A 20641-nucleotide genomic window follows, 5' to 3' on the forward strand; every position below is an offset into this window, starting at 1 on the left:
TTTTCCATTTTACCAGTAAGGAAACTGGGGTTCAAAAAATTGTGGTAACTTGCTGAATTTGGCAGAGAAAGTGATCAAGATAGGACTTGAACCGTAGCAGTCTGGCTCCACTGGCCCATGCTCAGTCATCACACTAAGCTGCCCACAACAAAGTTTTTAGGGAAAACCTTTTGGAAGATTAAATTGCCTGAAAAATGACATTCTGCATTGTAATAGATATGTCTTCATTATCAAATGAAGCAGATAAAATTACCTAGGGAATTTGGGGAAAAAACATTTTCCCTGATCCCTTAGAGCAAGCTTGTCCAACTGGCAGCCCAGGATGGCTGTGAATGTGGTCTAACACAAATTCATAAATTTTTGTAAAACATTATGAGGTTTTTTTTGTGATTTTTTTGTTAGCTTATCAGATACTGTTAGTGTTAGTATATTTCATGTGTGGCTCAAGACAATTCTTCTTCCAATGTGGCCCAGGGAAACCAAAAGATTGGACACCCTGTCTTAGAGTCTCCTTCATAATACACAGGCTGTTGGGTCTTTGGGGTGTGGTAAAGGTGGAAGGCAGGAGAAGGATAAAATGTGGAAGCTCGTTGACCTTCTTGGCCCTTCATTTTGCCTTATGTAGAGCTATCGGATTCAAGCAATGGGCACTATATTTTTGAACTAAATCTATTGCTTATTAAAATTGCCCCCCAAAAGCCAGAGAGATTGACTGTTCCTTCTCTTGGCACACACCACCAAACCGTAAAGGACTTTACATTCAGTAACTTGCCTCCCTGAAAGTGGCTGATGAGAGAGCCTGATGCGTGGTACCTGCTTTCCTCCTCTTCCCTCCTCTTCCCCCAAACCTCCTCTCACAGTGGGTGGGCAGCATGGACAAGTTGCAGGAAGAAGTCTTCAGGCCTTGACTTTGAGCTTGATTTGTGTTTCAGATTGCTGGGCTGATCGATCCCCACTTCATGAAGCTGCAGCTCAGGGGCGCTTACTGGCCCTTAAAACTTTAATTGCACAAGTAAGTGAACCGAAGACTTGATCCTTCATGCTTATGCTATAGTTACACATCATTCTTTATTAGCTTTGGCTGTAGCAGAGGTGTGGCTTACCCTATCCAGGTCCCACCATTGCCATTCTAGGCATGTATGCCCTCTCATACCTCACCATTTATTCCTCCTGCCTCTCCTTCCCTGGAGGGCTCCTTCATTTTCTGCCCAGTTCCCTCTTTTTCCTCTGGGTCTTCCTTTACCTCATAAGAAGTTTCCCTATGAGGGATGATAGAGGATGCTCTCAAATGTTTGTTGCACTAACTCACCTCATGCTCTTCCAGCATGCATTAGCACCAGCAGTCTTGAAGTTAAGTTAGTCAGCTATTGCTGCCTAACAAATGACCTCAAAGCATAATGGCTGAAAACAACAGATACTTGGATTTTCATGGTTTCTGTGGGCCAGGGAGCATTTAGCTAGGTGATTCTGGGTCTGGGTCTCTCACAGGCTGCCACGTGTCAGCCAGGGCTGCAGTCATCTCATGGCTCAAGTGGGGCAGGATCTGCTTTCAAACTGACTCATGTAGTTGTTGGGAAACCTCAATTCCTTGCCACAGGAGCCTCTCCACAGGGCTGTGTCATGAGATGGCAGCTGGCTTCCCCCAGAGAGAGTGCAAGAGGTACCTAAGAAGGAAGTCACAGTTGTTTTATAACCTCATCTCCAAAATGACATTCTGTCACTTCTGCCATATTCTACTCATTAGGTGTGAGTCAACAAGTCCAGCCTACACCCAAGGGGAAGGGATTATGCAAGGGAGCCAATGCCTGGATTCCAGGATTACTGGGTGCTATCTTAGAGACTGCCTATCCCAATGATACACTATTTTAAGAACACACATTAAAATAGGTTGACAATGGCTAAATCTGACTCCCTAGGGAACATTTATTGACGTCTTAGCTATGAAGGCTACTTTATTTATATTTATGACTACATCCCCAGCACCTTGAACAATGAATAGGGGCCTAGTAAGTATTTGTGAAATGAATGAATGAAAGTGTGCAGGCTCCATTTGCTTTGTATGTTTCAGGGTCTATATTTACACAGAGGAGGTAAGCCATCACGTCTTTCTTCCACAACTTGGCAATCATCTGGCTTTCTTGCTGCTTTGAATTTAAACAGCTGGGTGCACTGCTCTCTCTCTCTTTCTCTTTCTCTCCCTCTCTCTCCCTCTTTCTCTCTCTCTCTCTGTGTGTGCATTTGTATGTATTTTTCATTTATTTGTTTTTTGATTTCTCTCCTTTATGAGTTGTGTTACTTCTTAAAAAGTAGAGGCAAATGGAAATCAGCACTGCCAGCAATGATCAAATGAACTTTGTACCTGATTTTATCACTTGCTTATTTATTTTTAAGTACTTTAAATTTGATGTGATTTGGTTATTTTTAATATGTAATATATTCACATAGTTCAAAACTTAAAATTATCTAAAAAGGTGGACTGACCGGATGTGGTGGCTCGCGCCTGTAATCCTATCACTTTAGGAGGCCGAAGTGGGTGGATCACCTGAGGTCAGGAGTTGGAGACCAGCCTGGGCAACATGGTGAAACCCCGTCTCTACTAAAAGTACAAAAATTAGCCGGGTGTGGTGGTGGGTGCTTATAATTCCAGCTACTTGGGAGGCTGAGGCAGGAAAATCGTTTGACCCTGTTGGGGGTGGAGGTTGCAGTGAGCCGAGATCGTGCCACTTCACTCCAGCCTGGGTGAAGGAATGAAACTCTGTCTCAAAAATAAATAAATAAAATTAAAAAGGTGCACAATGAAACGTCTTGCACCCACCTCTTCTCTCTCAGTCTCCCACCTCAATACTTTCATTGGTATATTTTTAATGGGCTTTTTAAATTTTTGGATAATTTTAAAGAAGAGTTGAAAAGGATACAGAGATTTCCCATATACACTATACCCTTCACCCAACTTCCTTTAATATTGACATCTTATATAGCTATGGTACATTAGTCAAAAATAAGAAGTTAACATTGATACAACACCACTGACTAAACTGCTCACTATTGGGATTTCACCAGTTTTTCCTCTCATGTCCTATTTCTGTTCCAGGATCCCACATTGCACGAACTATACTTAATAAGCATGTTAGCTTCAATAATATGATTAAATGTGTAAGGGGCATTCTTTACAGAAAAGTTCAACTTTTTCCTTTTACACCCCTACTTCTTTACCCTTATACACTGTTAAAAAATGTATTTGTCTACTTGTATAAACTTTATTTTACATTTAGATAGTATGGTCGATGTGAGTAAAACATTAAGCCGATGTGAGTGAAACATTAAGCCTATGTGAGTAAAACATTAAGTCACTGTGAGTAAATGTGAGTAAAACATTAAACGAAGATTCAGGAGCTCTTGGTTACACTGCTGGCTGTCACTGACAACCAGTCTTAAAAAGTATTTGAACATTCTGCTTCTCCATTTTCTCATGCACAGTTGAGGTGGTCTACTCTAGATGATCTTTCAGGCCTGTCCAACATTACGTTTCTACAATTTTAGGGATTCTGAGATTTTGCACCATAACAAAGTTTTTTCTAGCACACTTCTGCCACCTTGTGGACTAGTATGTTTTTTCTTATTTTCTCAAAAGGAAAACAAAAATGAAAAGACCTTTTCTAACTTTTACTAGATGCCCAGTTTGAAATATGTAGCACAGATCTAGAGCAATGACGTCATATTCAGGACATGAAAATTGACAGCATTCAGGAGTCAAAAAGATGCCTTATGATGAAGGGACAGACAATTATGGGAAACCACAGCTGCTGGTCACGGTAAGGATGCAGCCAGAGATCTGGCAGGAGATGGTGGGCGTGTAAGTTGGAGTTTGGGGTTCAGGGTCATGGCATTGGGTTTTGGAAGCTTTCAGTTGGTCAGTTACAAGGCAGAGGATCAAAAGCAGGACTCAGCTGGGAAGGACAGACCAGGGACCTAATTCCTTTTATAAATCAAAAATAAAATTCTAAGCACCGCCCCCACCCCCACAACCGTCTGAATGTACCCCTCCTCTCAGCCAGGGCATTCCAAAACTAACCTGAACAATTGGTTCAGGCCATGACAGGACAGGAAGGTTGAACATGCCTCATTATACCCTCCTCCCTTTTGGAACTCAGGAAAAGATGACCAGAATTTAACATCAACACAGACCTTAGGTCTGATAAGAAACATTTACAATCTATTCTCTCTGAAGCCTGCTACCTGGAGGCTTCACTCACATGATAAAACTTTGGTCTCCACAACCCCTTATCATAACCCAGACATACATTTCTATTGATAATAACTCTTTCAACCAACTGCCAATCAGAAAAATTTTCAATCTGTCTATAATCTGGAGCCCCAGGCCCCCACTTTGAGTTGTCCAACCTTCCCAGGCCAAACAAATGTACATTTTACATGTATTTGATTGACGTCTGTCTCCCTAAAATGTATAAAGCTAGGCTGTGCCCTGACTACCCTGGGCACGTGTTCTCCGGATCTCCTGAGAGCTTGTCACAGGCCATTGGTCACTTATATTTGGCTCAGAATAAATCTCTTCGAATATTTTACAGAGTTTGACTGTTTTTGTCAACACTTTTGCAGATAGAAAGTGATCATCAGAGGGAGGGAAATGGTAAGAGTCAAGTTATTAAAATCAGGTTATGAAGTCAGAGTTGTCCAGCAGCTAGGATGACCTTGTCATCTGGCACATGGAGTCCAGGACAAGGAAGGGGACACGTGGGAGTATGGGGTGGGAGAATGTGTTAGGACGGGGTGGAAACACTCATACCTGGGTGAGGAAACGAAGGTTAGGAGAAGTCCGCCGGCCCTGGACTCTAGGACTTCGGGGACCTCTGCACGCAGTGGAGTCATGGCCAAAGCAGTGCTGCTACTACACAGCACATGAATCCTAGGAGCACAGTCTACTTACTCTTAAGCCTGGGAGTTACTGTTTTGTTCCAGATCCAGTTCGACCTCCTGAACTTGTCTGCACTCCATCATCTATACCTCATACCTACTGTTATTCACACCCACAGAAGGCCCATGCTAGCCTGTTCCTAGACTCATAGTGACATCTCTGTGGCTCTCCTTGCTTTGATCTTACATCCCTACTCCTGCAATCAACCCTCCATGCTGCTACCAGTAGGCTTCTAAAAGGGCTAATCCATTAGCTCCAGACCCTCTGCAGCCTAGCAGACTTCATAGGTGCTCCATTTCCTCTAAGACATGCACTCCTTGCTTGGAAGTCAAGGCCTTTCATGACCTAGCTCCAGCTTACTGTTCTCCTTCATCTCCTCCCATCTCCTGCTTCTTATTTCTGTGGGTTATTTCTGTTCCGGAAATCCAACTGTGGCCCTGCCACAGGAAGCAACAGGAAGCAACAGGAAATAACTTCCTGTTGCTTCCTGAATTTGCAGTTTCTATTCTTTCCTAATGGCATACTCTTTCTTGGTCTTCACAGCTTGAAACATTTTATGCTTCAAGTCTTAGCTAAATACTACCTCATTTGCGAAGTTTTTCTTACTCCCCAAGCCAGATTCAAGGATATCCTATGCTCCCAAATGAATTTTGAACATGCTTCCAGTATAGCAATATTCTTGCTCTTTTGTCATTCATTTCTGCCTCCCCAGTAGGCTCTGGGAGAAGAGAGACACATGTCATAAGTTTTGAAGACCCAGGTCCTAGTACATTACCTGCTCCAGAATGTGGAATTCACATTTTTTTGGATAAATAAATGTGAGACTCTCATGCTGTGTTTAGGCACCCTTGATTGTAACTTCTACTTCTCTCTCTATGGTGCTAACATTACACCCACAGACTCTGAAAATGTCAGAAACATGTGAAACAACATTGCTTTCATTGCTATCACTAATGCAGCATTTCACTCTCTTCCGCTGGGCTTGGTGGCTTGCACTTGAAATCCCAGCTACTCAGGATGCTGAGGCAGGAAGATCAGTTGAGGCCAGGAGTTTGAGACCAGCCTGGGCAGCATAGTGAGACCCCAGTCTCTAAAAAACAAATACACTCTCTTCTTTCTAAATTATAGGGTGTCAATGTGAACCTCGTGACAATTAACCGGGTGTCTTCTCTCCACGAGGCATGCCTTGGAGGTCACGTGGCCTGTGCCAAAGCCTTATTGGAAAATGGTGCACACGTGAGTACTGCCCCTGCCTACTTGGGTCTGTCTGGCCAGATGCATCTGTTAATGTTTAAAGATAGTTTACCTTCCAGCTGGCTTACCCACTGTGGGTATGGGCTGGGCTGGTTCTATCCATGTCCTTATTCCATCATTTAGGCTACTCCTCTCTCTTCAGCTTACACCCCTGTGTGTAAATATTCAGACATGGCAACTCACAGGAACCTTTTAAAACTGTGTTGCTGACCTTAAGAAATCTTTACTGTACCATGTTTTCTTTTCTTTTTTTTTTTTTTTTTTTGAGATGGAGTCTCGCTCTGTGGCCCAGGCTGGAGTGCAGTGGCGCGATCTCGGCTCACTGCAAGCTCCACCTCCCGGGTTCACGCCATTCTCCTGCTTCAGCCTCCGGAGTAGCTGGGACTACAGGCTCCCACCACCTCGCCCGGCTAGTTTTTTTTTGTATTTTTTAGTAGAGACGGGATTTCACTGTGTTAGCCAGGATGGTCTCGATCTCCTGACCTCGTGATCCGCCCGCCTCAGCCTCCCAGAGTGCTGGGATTACAGGCGTGAGCCACCGTGCCCGGCCACCATGTTTTCTTTATGCATTCATCTGTTGATGGACACTTCGGTTGCTTCCAGGTCTTCACAATTGTGAACAGTGCTGCAGCAGACACGGGAGTGCAGATATCTCTTTGATGTACTGTTTTCCTTTCTTTTGGGTATATACCCAGCAGTAAGATTGCTGGATCACATGGCAGCTCTATTTTTAGTTTTCTGAGAAACCTCCAAACTGTTCCCCATAATGGTTGTACTAATTTATAATCCCGCTAACACTGTATGAGGCTTAATAACAAGATTTTAAAGAACAATAGTAAACACTCTTAATTCAACGTCTTCAATGAACAACTATTTTTATTGAGCAAAATTATCAAAATAAATGACCTTTTAATAAATAATACATTGGGGGAAATCTACAGAATTGGACTTTATCTTATTTTAAATTTATCTCCGAACTTTTTTCAAAGGGTGACTGAGGTGCATTATATAATATAGATACCAGAATAGAATCATAAAATCACAACTTCTAAAAATCTTCTGTATTTAGTTGCCGGATGCTCCTTGTTTCTAATTTTGTTGTTTAACTCAGTCCTTGCAATATTTATTTTATGAACTGCAATGTTTTAAAGTGCTTAATGACAATTTAAAAAACTTTATATGGAAATTGGGTTTCTACGTGGAGAACTGAATATAAAAGTCTTCCTTGTGAAACTACTTTTCCTGATGCCATTGTGGTCGTGCATTTTCTTTTTTCATTTTTTTTCCCCTTCTTTATTTTTTTTAGACAGAGTCTCACTAACACTGTTGCCCAGGCTGGAGTGCAGTGGCACGATCTCAGCTCACTGCAACCCCTGCTTCCCAGATTCAAACGATTCTCCTGCCTCAGCCTCCTGAGTAACTGGGATTACAGGTGCCTGCCACCATGCCCAGCTAATTTTTGTATTTTTAGTACAGATGGGGTTTTGCCATGTTGGCCATGCTGGTTTCAGACTCCTGACCTCAGGTGATCCGCCCACTTTGGCCTCCCAAAGTGCTGGGATTACAGGCGTGAGCCACCGTGCCCTGCCAAGTGGTCGTGCATTTTCATTAGATAGTGCTTCTCTAAGTCACCGCTTCATCTGCTCATGGGTAATGATGAAGGAAGGCTGTGTGAGAGCCATTTCCTTTCAAGCTAGATGACTGGAGTCACAGGCAGACTGCTGACAGTATCAGGCCAGAGAGGAGGTTTTGTTGGGCACAAAGAGAAGAATAAGACGTGTTTCTTTGTCTTTGTCAAGTTTATAAATAAACAGCCAATAAATACTGTATCACACCATTTAACATTTAAATCAGAATGAGAAATGAAATAAGAGAAAGTTGGCTTCAGTAGAAAGTCCCCGACAATCGGCAGTCCCATGAATACGTCAAACTCAGTGTAACTGTGCTTATCATGTTCTTCCCTCTGGGACCTGCTCCTCCTCTTGGGTTCCTGGTTTCAGAGGCCTGGTGAAACATGCTCTTGGTTTCCCAAGCTGCAAACCTGAGAGTCATCTTATTTCTTTCATCTCCCTGTCTAATTAATGAAAAACTCCTGCTAATTTTACTTTCTAAGTTTTTCCCAAGTCTATCCTCTCCTTTGTCCTACTCCCATAGTCATCTAAATTCTTTATTATATTTTCAAAATGATTTATTTTTTGCCAGGCGCGGTGGCTCACGCCTGTAATCCCAGCACTTTGGGAGGCCGAGGCAGGTGGATCACGAGATCAAGAGATCAAGACCATCCTGGCCAACGTGGTGAAACCCCGTCTCTACTAAAAATACAAAAATTAGCTGGGCGTGGTGGCGGGCACCTGTAATCCCAGTTACTCAGGAGGCTAAGCAGCAGAATCTCTTGAACCCAGGAGGCGGAGGTTGCAGTGAGCTGAGATCATACCACTGTACTCCAGCCTAGCAACAGAGCAAGACTCCATCTGAAAAAAACAAAAAACAATAAAAACTTCTTTTTGTATTTGTCTTGCCTAATAGAATTCAGCCTACTCAAGGAGAGGCAATTGTTCAACCTACTCAAGGAGAGGCAATTGTCTTATCATTGTTTCCAAAACATTAGCACCTAGTAGATGCTCAATAAATGTTTGCTGATGTGAACTGAGAGAGAAATTTATAGAAAATCACATAAGAAGACAACTTCCTAGACTGGGGATGAGGATGATACTTAGAAAAACACAAATCAAACTAGTCCTACCAAATACTTTTTAGTAAAAATGTAGAAACCCCTAGCAATATGAATTGACACACATTTTCCCCCGACCTTGCCTGTCTCTGCCATCTTAGCATCTTATCTTTAACTTTCCAATTTAATGGGAGTTAGGTCGGGTGTGGTGCCTCACACCTGTAATCCCTGTCCTTTGGCAGGCTGAGGCAAGAGGATCATTTGAACCCAGGAGTTTGAGGCCAGCCTGGGCAATATAGCTAGACCCCATCTACAAATAATTCTTCTAAATTTGTGGGTCATGGTGGTGCATGCCTGTAGTCCCAGCTGCTCAGGAGGCTGAGGCAGGAGGATCGCTTGAGCCTAGGAATTCAAGGCTGCAGTGAGCTATGATCACGACACTGCACTCCAGCCTGGATAACAGAGTAAGACCCTGTTTCACGGGTTATATTGCAACTCTGGAAACAAGTCTTTTTTTGTGTCCAAAGCGAGGACATTTAGAATCCTGATTATCACAAGCATGTATCCTTAGTTGTTGAAGCAAAATTGTTTCACATCAAAAACTTGACTGTCCTACATTTCAATGGCATCAGAGCTCCCTACCAGTCCTGCAGTTCCCGATGTTCTTTCCAATCTATTGTTGATACACAAAGATGTTTCCCAGCCCTGCTGGTTCTCATGTGCTTCCCACATCCCTACAAGGTACCAAAGATGGTTGCAGACACCATGTTGATGGCTGTTTTCTATGTCCCTTTGGCTTGGTCATGCTATCTCTAGAAGTAACAGCTGGCATGCGTAATTTGCTTGGACTATAGTAGACCAGAGAGGAAGTTGTGGCAAGAAAGACAGTAGATCTGTGGAGAATTGCCAAGGATTTTGTAAGCATGGATTTTGGGACCACAGCTAGCTGATTTCTCCAGCGCTTTTGGTTCCTGCCATGTTTGTTCATGATTCAGAGGGGAGTCATATTAATGGAAAACGGAAAATGGAAATAATTGTTGTTGCAAATGCTTATTGAGGGCTTACTGGGTGACACATAATGTTTTAAGTGTTTAACATATAGTAACTCGCTCAATCCACCCAATAACTTCATGAGGTTTCATAATACTGTAAAGATGTGGAGTCCCCTCACTTATTCACCAGCGCGGGGAATTCCTCTAGGCAAATACACAGGAAGACATACTTGGAGATGGTGAGAATGAAATAACAAATCCTCTGGCTCTCTCTTTGCCCGTCATTAGGTCAATGGAGTGACAGTTCACGGAGCCACGCCCCTCTTCAATGCTTGCTGCAGCGGCAGTGCTGCATGTGTCAATGTGCTGCTGGAGTTCGGAGCCAAGGCCCAGTTTGAGGTGCACCTGGCCTCGCCCATCCATGAGGCAGTGAAGAGAGGTAAATGAGCCACCGCAATGCATGTGAAACATTGATGGGCTCACTCCAATCTGTATGAATCAATGGTCTAGTGTTAGTCATTCAAGGGTGACCCTGATGTTCCTCACCATTAGAATATGTGTGGCATAGAAATCCCACGGCAGTAACTTCAATTTGTCTAAATCTTCAGGAAATACCAGTGTGGCACAAAGAGCTCTACTTACAACTTAGGAATGCTTTCCTGACTCAGATTTCCCATTTCCTGGGGATGGTCTATTGGCAGACCTTTCCAGAGCCTCTTTGCTGGTGTTTTGGTGGCAGCTGGTACAGCCAAGGCAGTAGTTGTGACTTACTTGAATTGTACTATGCTTATGTCTCTGTCCTTGGTAGGCAAGAATAGCTTATCCTCTAAAGCCCATAAAATCCCAACCACTAACCTGAAATAAACTATGAAAGTGTCTGAAACCCAAGGCTGATACTATCTCTAATGGAATAGTAAATGTAACTGTTCATAATAAGTTACACAATCTAGATGGACTGAAGACTTCAAAGTCATAGTTATCAGAAAGAAAAGGCTGCAACTTTCCAAAGTATAGCATTGGAAATCTTGAAGCTGACTCCAGACTCCTGTGTTGTCAGTTAATTTCAAAGTGAAGGAAAATAGTAAATTCAAGGAATTTAAAAACTATATGCACAGACTAGACATGAAGGAGAAGATATCACTGAAAGGAGAAGGCCATTTGTCAAAGGTCACACACCCAAAGAGTGACATTTTGGTGATAGCCAGTGAGGGAGTTGTTCTCTTATACTGAGATCAGAAATACAATGGTGAAGTTACAACACTCTAGAATAGTGATCTTTGCTGGTGTAATTGGGGATGAAATACTTGATTTCAAAAGGCAAAAGTGAAAGATCTGTTCCAGGTTATTAAACATGTCACTTGCCATTTTTTTTTTCCAGTGGATTACCTTAAATGATGCACAAGACCCAAATCTAAATTTGTCTATGTATTTTATATTCTAAATATATTTAATACACATTTATTAAATAATAGCTGATGTTAGTCATTTCCCAAACATCATGTATGTCCTTTAAGTTGTAGAGTAATGAACTACTTTGGAAACGATATAAATGTCTTTTTTTTTTTTTCTTTTTTTTTTTTTGACAGAGTCTCACGCTATTGCCCAGGCTGGAGTGCAGTGGTATGATTTCTGCTCACTGCAACCTCTGCGTCTCGGGTTCAAGCGATTCTCCTGCCTCAACCTCCCAAGTACTGGGATTGCAGGTGCCCGCCACCACAATTGGCTAATTTTTCTATTTTCAGTAGAGACGGGGGTTTCACCATGTTGGTCAGTCTGGTCTCGAACTCCTGACCTCAGGTGATCCACCTGCCTAGGCCTCCCAAAGTGCTGGGATTACAGGCGTGAGCCACCGTGCTCGGCCATGTAAGTCTTTTTTTTTTTTTTTTTTTGCGACAGAGTCTTGCTCTGTTTCACAGGCTGGAGTGCAATGGCACAATCTTGGCTTACTGCAACCTCCACCTCCGGGGTTCAAGCGATTCTCCTGCCTCAGCCTCCCAAGTAGCTGGGATTACAGGTGCCTGCCACAGTGCCCAGCTAATTTTTGTATTTTTGAGTAGAGACAGGGTTTCATCATGTTGGCCAGGCTGGTCTCGAATTCCTGACCTCAGGTGATCCACCCGTCTCAGCCTTCCAAAGTGCTGGTATTACAAAAAGTCTTTATTAAAAATTTAATATTGATTTGATATAAATGTTTGAAGTAAAAATTAATATTATTTGTATTTCCATACAAATGTTTAAAAATTGATAAGTATTCGGAATGGTTTGGATTAATTAGGTATGTCTGCAGTGCTTGGCTGATCATGTTTGGAGCTTTTGGTATCTGTGTGCCTATAAAACATATATATGCTCGTAATAAACACATACTTTGTGTGTTTCTGTATATTTTTCTGTATTGTAAAAGCATGTTAAGGATAAATATCCACAGAATGGAAGCATGATTAGCAAATTCATTATTTTATACACTTTGTATTAGTGCTAACCATTTAACTTTTCTGTATTCATTTTTAAAACTTTCTGAGAATATCTAAATTTAACTCAAACTAGGCTGTTTCTTGTTCTTCAAAAAAAAGACAAGAATTATTCAAAAATATGTGTTAAATACCCTGTATTTTCCAAGTAGTTTTAGGGACTTACTAGATATTATTTCTGGATTCTTATAGCTCTAAACCTCTATGAACAAGCTGAGTCATAGTTTGAATCAATACCTTGACATATTGATGCTGTAATCCAGGTATAATATTTAATTACGTGAACAAATAGTTTGAATTGACAGTCTTGATTTGTACATTTTAATGCATATTTATACTTAATTTAGAATTTGTGATAAATCAGGTAGGTCTAAAATGAAGCTTACTTTTATGCTATCTACAAAGAATAGGTTGGTTAAATTAATTAGTAATGCCATGATTTTTTTAGGGAGACATTTAAATCTTCAAAGAGAACTAACTCTTTGCAAGCTCCCATCAATACCTCAGAAGCACTCTCTCCTGAACGAAGCATTTCACAGGTTGCACATTAATCATGTCTATCTATTTACTGGGCAAACTCTCAAAAGAGAATGCTTGCTTACATAGTTGTTGTTAGCCACTGAATTTGAAAGTGTATTTAAATATATTCTACACGTAAGACTTCTTTATTCTTTCTCATAGGTATTTTCCAGACTAACCAAAATAAGGTTGCAGGCCATATATCCAATCTCACATCATAGATAAAGAAGAGAATGAGAGATTTGTCATGGAGAGGGGATAGGGTTCTCTTGGGTTTGGGCACTAGCTTTTCAGAGTAATAATAGGCCTAGTCGTTTGTCCCTCTGGGTCTTGTCACTTCCATTTGTAAAATGGTGGCATCATTCTGGAGAGTGATTTCAACTGTGCTACTTGGAGCCCGTAGTTTAGTTAAAGTTAAATCGGGTTGCAAAGAGAAGCTGGAGTGGGGAAGCATGGCCATGCTCCTCTTTTTATTGGTATTATTTTGGGGGTTTCTACCTAAAATTTCCAAAAACAAATAAAAAAAATTTTTTTCTACTGCAAAAAGAGATCGAGGTTACTTATTTTTTTTATTTATGTATTTTGAGACAGAGTCTCGCTCTGTCAGGCAAGCTGGAGTGCAGCGGCGCGATCTCAGCTCTCTGTAACCTCCACCTCCTGGGTTCAAGCGATTCTCCTGCCTCAGCTTCCCAAGTAGCTGGGATTACGGGCGTGTGCCACCATGCCCGGCTAATTTTTGTGTTTTTAGTAGAGATGGGGTTTCACCATGTTGGCCAGGCTGGTCTCGAACTCCTGACCTCAGGTGATCTACCCGCCTCAGCCTACCAAAGTGCTGGGATTATAGGCGTGAGCCACTGCACCTGGCCAACCTAGGTTATTTCTAAAGCCCATTTCAGATAAGCAATCCTATAATTCTGTGAATATTTAATATGTCCCTTACTTGAGTGAGGGTATCTTGTGTTCCACCAGGTCACAGAGAGTGCATGGAGATCCTGCTGGCAAATAATGTTAACATTGACCATGAGGTGCCTCAGCTTGGAACTCCCCTGTATGTGGCGTGTACCTACCAGAGGGTAGACTGTGTGAAGAAACTTCTAGAATTAGGTAATTTCCAAAATTATTTTCATGAAGAAACCTGTTAACTTTGTTGGTTTTCTGTAGCTTCAAAGATGAAGTTCTTGTCATGGTTGAAAAATATTCGGTTAGCATTTTATATTTGAATGCTAAAAACAAAACTTCTCTAGAGAAATGACTGTATTTCTCAGTCCTGCTTTCTTTGATGTTAACTCCATTTACCTGGTATTGTTCTCCCTGGTTGTCATAAGATGGCTGCCAGCAATACCTGGGCTTACAGCCCTCCTTATCCATACACAGCAAGAAAGAGCATTGGCTCTTTTTGAGTCACATGCCCATCTTTGAAGCCCTCATGGGGGCCAAGGAAATACAATACATTGATTGGTTTAGGCCTAGATTTCAACCTACTCTGCATTTATTAGGCTTCACTGGAAACACAAGAACTGAAACTCACAAGAGGGTGGTTTCCCTTCAGGAAATCTAGGTATGCTTGCCAGGAAGATGCTGGACGGTAAAAACAACAGACATTTGCTACAGGCTAGTTTATATCTATCCTGCTACAGTATCTAGTCATTTTAAAAGCAATTCTAAAAGGCATATACAGAAACCAAGAGTCTGTGGAAAAATGAACTATCTTTTTCTTTGTTTTTTCTGTTTTTGAGATGGAGTTTCGCTCTTATTGCCCAGGTTGGAGTGCAATGGCGCGACCTCAGCTCACTGCAACCTCCACCTCCAGGGGTTGAGTGATTCTCCTGCCCCAGCCTCCTGAGTAGCTGGGATTACAGGCGCACACCACCACGCCTGGCTAATTTATTGTATTTTTAGTAGAGATAGGGTTTTACCATGTTGGCTAGGCTGGCCTTGAACTCCTGACCACAGGTGATCCACCCACCTCAGCTTCCCAAAGTGCTGGGATTACAGGTGTGAGCCACTGTGCTCGGCCAGAAAAATGAAATATCTTCAAACTATTATTTGACTAAAGATTCAACAAACTTAGCCCCTGACAAAAAGGTGGAGATTGTAGTAAAATCCTTTATTGTGAATTTTTACCTTGAGGAAGTTTTTGTCTTTTTTACTTCCCATGATTTACTATTCTCTATAGTAAGTTCAGAAATCATTTTTTGAGCCCCAAATAATATAAATACTAAATAAACTTAGCTTTATCTTTTGCCCCCAAACATAATAACTATGTAACAAGAGCCTCAAATACTTTATTTTGTATGCCACACAGTTTGTATGGGAAAGCAAATATTTAAAATGACTGAAAATATCTAAATTCACTTTTCTCACCAAATAATTTCAAGTAGTCTTAGTAGGCATTGCTGAGGTTCTAGGCTTAAATCATATGTTTTCAAAGATTTGTCAAATATGTCGTGGTACTTAAAATGTCTTTATATACAATTACTATAATTTGAAGCTCATTGTGCTTTACATTACCATTTAGTGTTGAATTGTGGCCATCTGTTTTGTTAAGGAGCCAGTGTCGACCATGGCCAGTGGCTGGACACCCCGCTCCATGCTGCAGCAAGGCAGTCCAACGTGGAGGTCATCCACCTGCTAACCGACTACGGAGCTAACCTGAAGCGTAGAAATGCCCAGGGCAAAAGTGCACTTGATCTGGCGGCTCCAAAAAGCAGCGTGGAGCAGGCGCTCTTGCTCCGTGAAGGTAACCAAGGGCTGGGTATCCATTCCTCTTCTATAAGCACATTCCCTCCCCTTCCTGTCTCATCTGTAGCATTTTTTTCCTTTTTCTTTTCTTTTATTCTTTTTCCTTTTTTTCTTTCTTTTTTTTCTTTTGCCTTTCTCTTTCCTTTTTCTTTTTAATTGAAGGTGGCATTGTGGGAGTCGACAAGCCCTGCTGTCACTGACTTGTCTTCTGGGATTTTATATGCTGTGTATATTCACTAAAAACCAAGGGGCATTTACATATAACCAGAGTGTTGCTTTGTATTTTCCATAACAAGAAAATAACCAGAAAACCGGCCGGGTGTGGTGGCTCATGCCTGTAATCCCAGAACTTTGGGAGGCCAAGGCGGGTGGATCACAAGGTCAGGAGTTGGAGACCAGCCTGGCCAACATGGTGAAATCCTGTCTCTACTAAAAATACAAAAATTAGCCGGGTGTGGTCGCTGGTGTCTGTAGTTCCAGCTATTGAGGAGGCTGAGGCAGGAGAATTGCTTGAACCTGGGAGGCGAAGGTTGAAATGAGCCAAGATCTCACCACTGCATTCCAGCCTGGGCGACAGAGCGAGACTCCGTCTCAAAAAGAGAAAACCAGAAAACCTTGTTTTTACCCCAAAAATCTTGAATTTCCATTTCTGTCCTGGCATAAGCATATGATTGAGCAAACCAAAACTCTTTGTAATGTTGGGAGACAATCTAATGGCAAATTCAAAAGACTTGAGGCAGAGTCCGTAGGGGAGGACACAGAGTATTTCAGAAACCCGACTAAATGGTGAGGTTGCGTGCCTGTTCCCCAGATCAGGGAGTAGGTGGGTCTGCATACTTCATTGCTTCATTCCCATTTCCACCACGGGCATTAAGAGCAACTATGATGCCAGAAGAGGTAAGGCGAGCATCTGAAATTCAGAAGAGAACTTCTTACATCTATACAGTAAGAAAATATTTTGAGCCTATATTGATTATTTGTGTGCTTGGAGAATATTAAAGACAATTATAATTATTCAGCTTTATGTGTGCCAGGCACTGGGCTAAATTTGAAACATAGATCAATCTCACTGAATTTTTAAAACTTTAGAGCAGTGGGAACTTTATACAGTAGCAGCTGGTTGCTATGCCAGGTACAAATGGGAAAAGAAAAGCATAGACAAGGTCACACAGCTAGCTACATAATAGAATTAGGTAAGATTCTGAGCCATCTGACCCCAGAATGTGCACTCTTTTTTTTTTTGACATGGAGTCTCGCTCTGTCGCCCAGGCTGGAGTGCAGTGGCGCCATCTCGGCTCACTGCAAGCTCCGCCTCCCGGGTTCAGGCCATTCTCCTGCCTCAGCCTCCCAAGTAGCTGGGACTACAGGCGCCCGTCACCACGCACGGCTAATTTTTTGTATTTTTTTTTTAGTAGAGACGGGGTTTCACCGTGTTAGCCAGGATGGTCTCGATCTCCTGACCGCGTGATTTGCCCGCCTCGGCCTCCCAAAGTGCTGGGATTACAGGCGTGAGCCACCGCGCCCGGCCCAGTGTATTACTTTCATTGGCACATTCAATACGTTAATGAGATGCATTCCCTTTAGACCCCACACTGCATTCCGAAGTTGCCTCTGGTTAGCCTCATTCTTCAACATTGGTAATCCAAGTACCCTTGGAAGATCATCTTAAAGAAATGCATCCCTTCCAGAGGGGCAAATCGGGATCCGCTGTCTGTATTTAGTGTCTGCTACATCATTCTATAGTTCCTATACCGATCCAGCTTCTCTTCTGCTTTTGGAAAGTTTCCCCTCTTCCAGTTCTCTGATTTCCCCCTTCCACACCATCTCCCACCACTATGAAGTTAACACCATTTTCATTTCTCTCTCAGGCCCACCTGCTCTTTCCCAGCTCTGCCGCCTGTGTGTCCGGAAGTGTCTCGGTCGAGCATGTCATCAAGCCATCCACAAGCTACGTCTGCCGGAGCCACTTGAACGATTCCTCCTATACCAATAGTCCTAAGTGTCCCTGGAAAGATACTTGGAATGACACAGATGGTTGTCTGCTGTACCTAGAGTAGCTAGTGTGGAAGCTCAACAGCTAGACTCTTAGTATCTTCAGATGAGCTCAGTTGAAGTAAATCCCCCATGAGCTACAACACTTGAGGAGTGGAAACTCCTGGTTAGTGTAATGTTCTTATTAACCAAGGGGCAACTAGAAACCGTTTAGCTTTTAGCTCTTGTTGTTAAAGAAACTTAAAAAAACTGTGAAGTAGAGTGAAAACAATAGGCTATTTTTTGATGATTCAGGATCTTCTTGTACCTAAAAGTCAACATTCTGAATATTGTATAGACACATATAAATTCAGGTGGATAAGATTATAACAAGTGTTAGGTATTCCAAGATATGTTCTTGATTCAGTTCTTCCCTTCAGCCCTTCCCCACTTTTTTCTTTCTTTCCTTGAATTAATCTGCTATAATTTTGTTGTGTGTATATATATATATACACACATGCACACATATATTTAATGTTTTCAAAGTCCTTAATATATGTATAAAGCTTATATATATGTTTTCAAAATTCTTTATATATGAAGTTATATATATTTATGTAGACTTTATATATATACATGTACAAAGTTAAGGACTTCAAAAACATTGTGTAGGTAACTGAGGCTTCCAGTTGTCGAGGTCCTGGTTGATAAGAGAGACTTTGGAAGAGATCAGTGCACCCAGAGTTTGGCATCTTATTGCTTCTGGCATGAAATGCTGTTATTTGAAGTAAGCAGTTCTAGGATTGAGAACACTGGGTGTCCCCAACAACCTGAACCCACAGTCATTGTCTGAGGCATGTTGCAACCCAAGCATTGCCTTATTTTCAAAGTCAAGATCCTCAGGGTTTTTGAAATAATTACATATTGATGCCAGCCAGCAAAGTGGGCTCAATGCTGGGTCAATATTTTTTTCTGTGGATAGGGGCCCAAAATAAGCACAAAGGTATATAAAAAGAGGCTTCTCCTTTTCTGTCTTCTCCTTCTTCTCATTTCTCTCTCCTTCTGCCACCCCTCCTCTTCCTCTCTTCTTTCTCCTTTTTGTGAATTTAGAACATGGGAACTGGATAGACTTTTAATTGTTATAAGTATTACTGTCATGGTTCAGTGTTCAGTTCTAAAATGAAAATTTCCTCCCAGATCATCCTAAGACTCATTTCACACATGTATTTTTTCCCTAATTTTTCTAGACCTTTGGCTCTCAACTGGAGACAATTTTGCCCCACTACCACGGAGACATTTGTCAATGTCTGCAGACATGTTCAGTTGCAACAACTGGGGGAGAATTGCTACTGTCATCTAGAGGGTGGAGACCAGGGATGCAGCTAATTACGCACAGTGCACAGGAGCCCGCAACAAAGAATTATCAAGTCTGGCCGGGCACAGTGGCTCACGCCTGTAATCCTAGCAGTTTGCGAGGCCGAGGCAGGCAGATCACAAGGTCAGGAGTTTGAGACCAGCCTGGCCAATATGGTGAAACCTCATCTCTACTAAAAATACAAAAGTTAGCCAGGCGTGGTGGCAGGCGCCTATAGTCCCAGCTACTCAAGAGGCTGAGGCAGGAGAATTGCTTGAACCTAGGAGGCAGAGGTTGCAGTGAGCCGAGATGGCGCCACTGCACTCCAGCCTGGGTGACAGAGCGAGACTCCGTCTCAAAAAAAGAAAAAAAAAAAAACAATTATCCAAATGTTATCCAAAATGTCAATAGTGCCGAGACTGAGAAACCTTTGTCTCAGTCTGTGCTGTTCAGTACAGTAGCTACTAGCTACATATAGCTAATGAGCACAGGAATTGTGGATAGGCTGAATTAACATGTGTTGTACGTGTAAAATACATACTGCATTTTAGTGATTGAGTAAAAAAAAAGAATATGAAGGATTGTGACCTTTGTTTTCTTTTCTTTTTTTTGAGACGGAGTTTTGCTTTTGTCACCCAGTCTTGAGTGCAATGGCACGATCTCGGCTCGCTGCAACCTCTGCCTCCCACGTTCAAGCGATTCTCCTGCCTCAGCCTCTGGAGTAGCTGGGATTGCAGGCATCTGCCACTATGTCCGGCTAATTTTTGGTACTTTTAGTAGAGACGGGATTTTAACATGTTGGCCGGGCTTGTCTCAAACTCCTGACCTCAACTGAACCCCCCGCCTCTTCTTTTTCTGTTTTATTTTTTATTTTTTTGTTTTGAAATATTAATACCGTTTGATGTTGTATTTTTAATTTTTTGAAAACTTCCATACTGTTTTCCATAGTGGTTGTAGTAATTTACATTCCCACCAGTAGTGTATAAGAATTCCCTTTTCTCCACATCTGCACCAGCATTTGTCATTTTCTATTTTTTGGATAGCCATTCTAACTGGGATAAGATGATATCTCATTGTAGTTTTGATTTGCATTTTCCTGATGATTAGTGATGCTGAGCATTCTTTCATATACCTGTTGGCCATTTGTATGTCTTTTTTTGGAGAAATGTCTATTCAGATCCTTTGCTCATTTTAAAATCAGATTATTTGTTTTGTTGTTGTCAAGTATGGTCCAGCAATCTCATTACTGGATATTTATAAAAAAAAAAAAGGAAATCAATGTATGGAAGAGGTACTTGCACCTCCCTGTTTATTGTAGCTCTATTCAGAAGAGCAAGATATGAAATCAACTTAAATGTCTATCAGTAGATCAATGGATAAAGAAAATGTGGTATATATACAAAATGAAATACTATTCAGCCTTAAAAAAGAAGGAAATTCTGTCATTTGCAGCAACATGGATGAGCCTAGAGGACATGATGTTAAGTAAGCACAGAAAGATAAACACCATATGTTCTTGCTTACATGTGGAAGCTAAAAAAATTGAGCTCACAGAAATAGAGTAGAATTATGCTTATTAGAGGCTGGGAAGGGTAGTGGGGAGCGGGCAGTAGGGAAATGTTGGTTAATGGATACAAAATTATAATTGGATAGAAGAAATAATTTCTAGTGTTTCATAGCACTGTAGGGTAAATGTGGTTAACAATAATTTCTTATATATTTTTGAAAAGCTAGAAG

The 20641-nt window shown here is 41.7% G+C and overlaps 1 protein-coding gene across 2 annotated transcripts in view; it reads left to right on the forward strand.

Moving 5' to 3' along the window:
- Positions 1-19059, forward strand: part of ASB11 (ankyrin repeat and SOCS box containing 11) — a 31507-nt gene extending 12448 nt beyond the window's left edge. The window contains exons 2-7 of one of the 2 annotated variants that reach the window (XM_023199067.1): positions 933-1012; positions 6062-6169; positions 10139-10289; positions 13807-13941; positions 15386-15577; positions 17448-19059. In XM_023199067.1, coding sequence (XP_023054835.1) covers positions 933-1012; positions 6062-6169; positions 10139-10289; positions 13807-13941; positions 15386-15577; positions 17448-17572 — 791 coding nt within the window. In that variant the 3' untranslated portion in view covers positions 17573-19059. The remainder of the gene's footprint in view (positions 1-932; positions 1013-6061; positions 6170-10138; positions 10290-13806; positions 13942-15385; positions 15578-17447) is intronic. The other variant, XM_023199068.1, reaches the window with a different exon arrangement.
- The last annotated feature ends 1582 nt before the right edge of the window (positions 19060-20641 follow it).

The sequence above is a fragment of the Piliocolobus tephrosceles genome, chromosome Y (assembly GCF_002776525.5).
Source record: "Piliocolobus tephrosceles isolate RC106 chromosome Y, ASM277652v3, whole genome shotgun sequence".
Classification (NCBI taxonomy): domain Eukaryota; kingdom Metazoa; phylum Chordata; class Mammalia; order Primates; family Cercopithecidae; genus Piliocolobus; species Piliocolobus tephrosceles.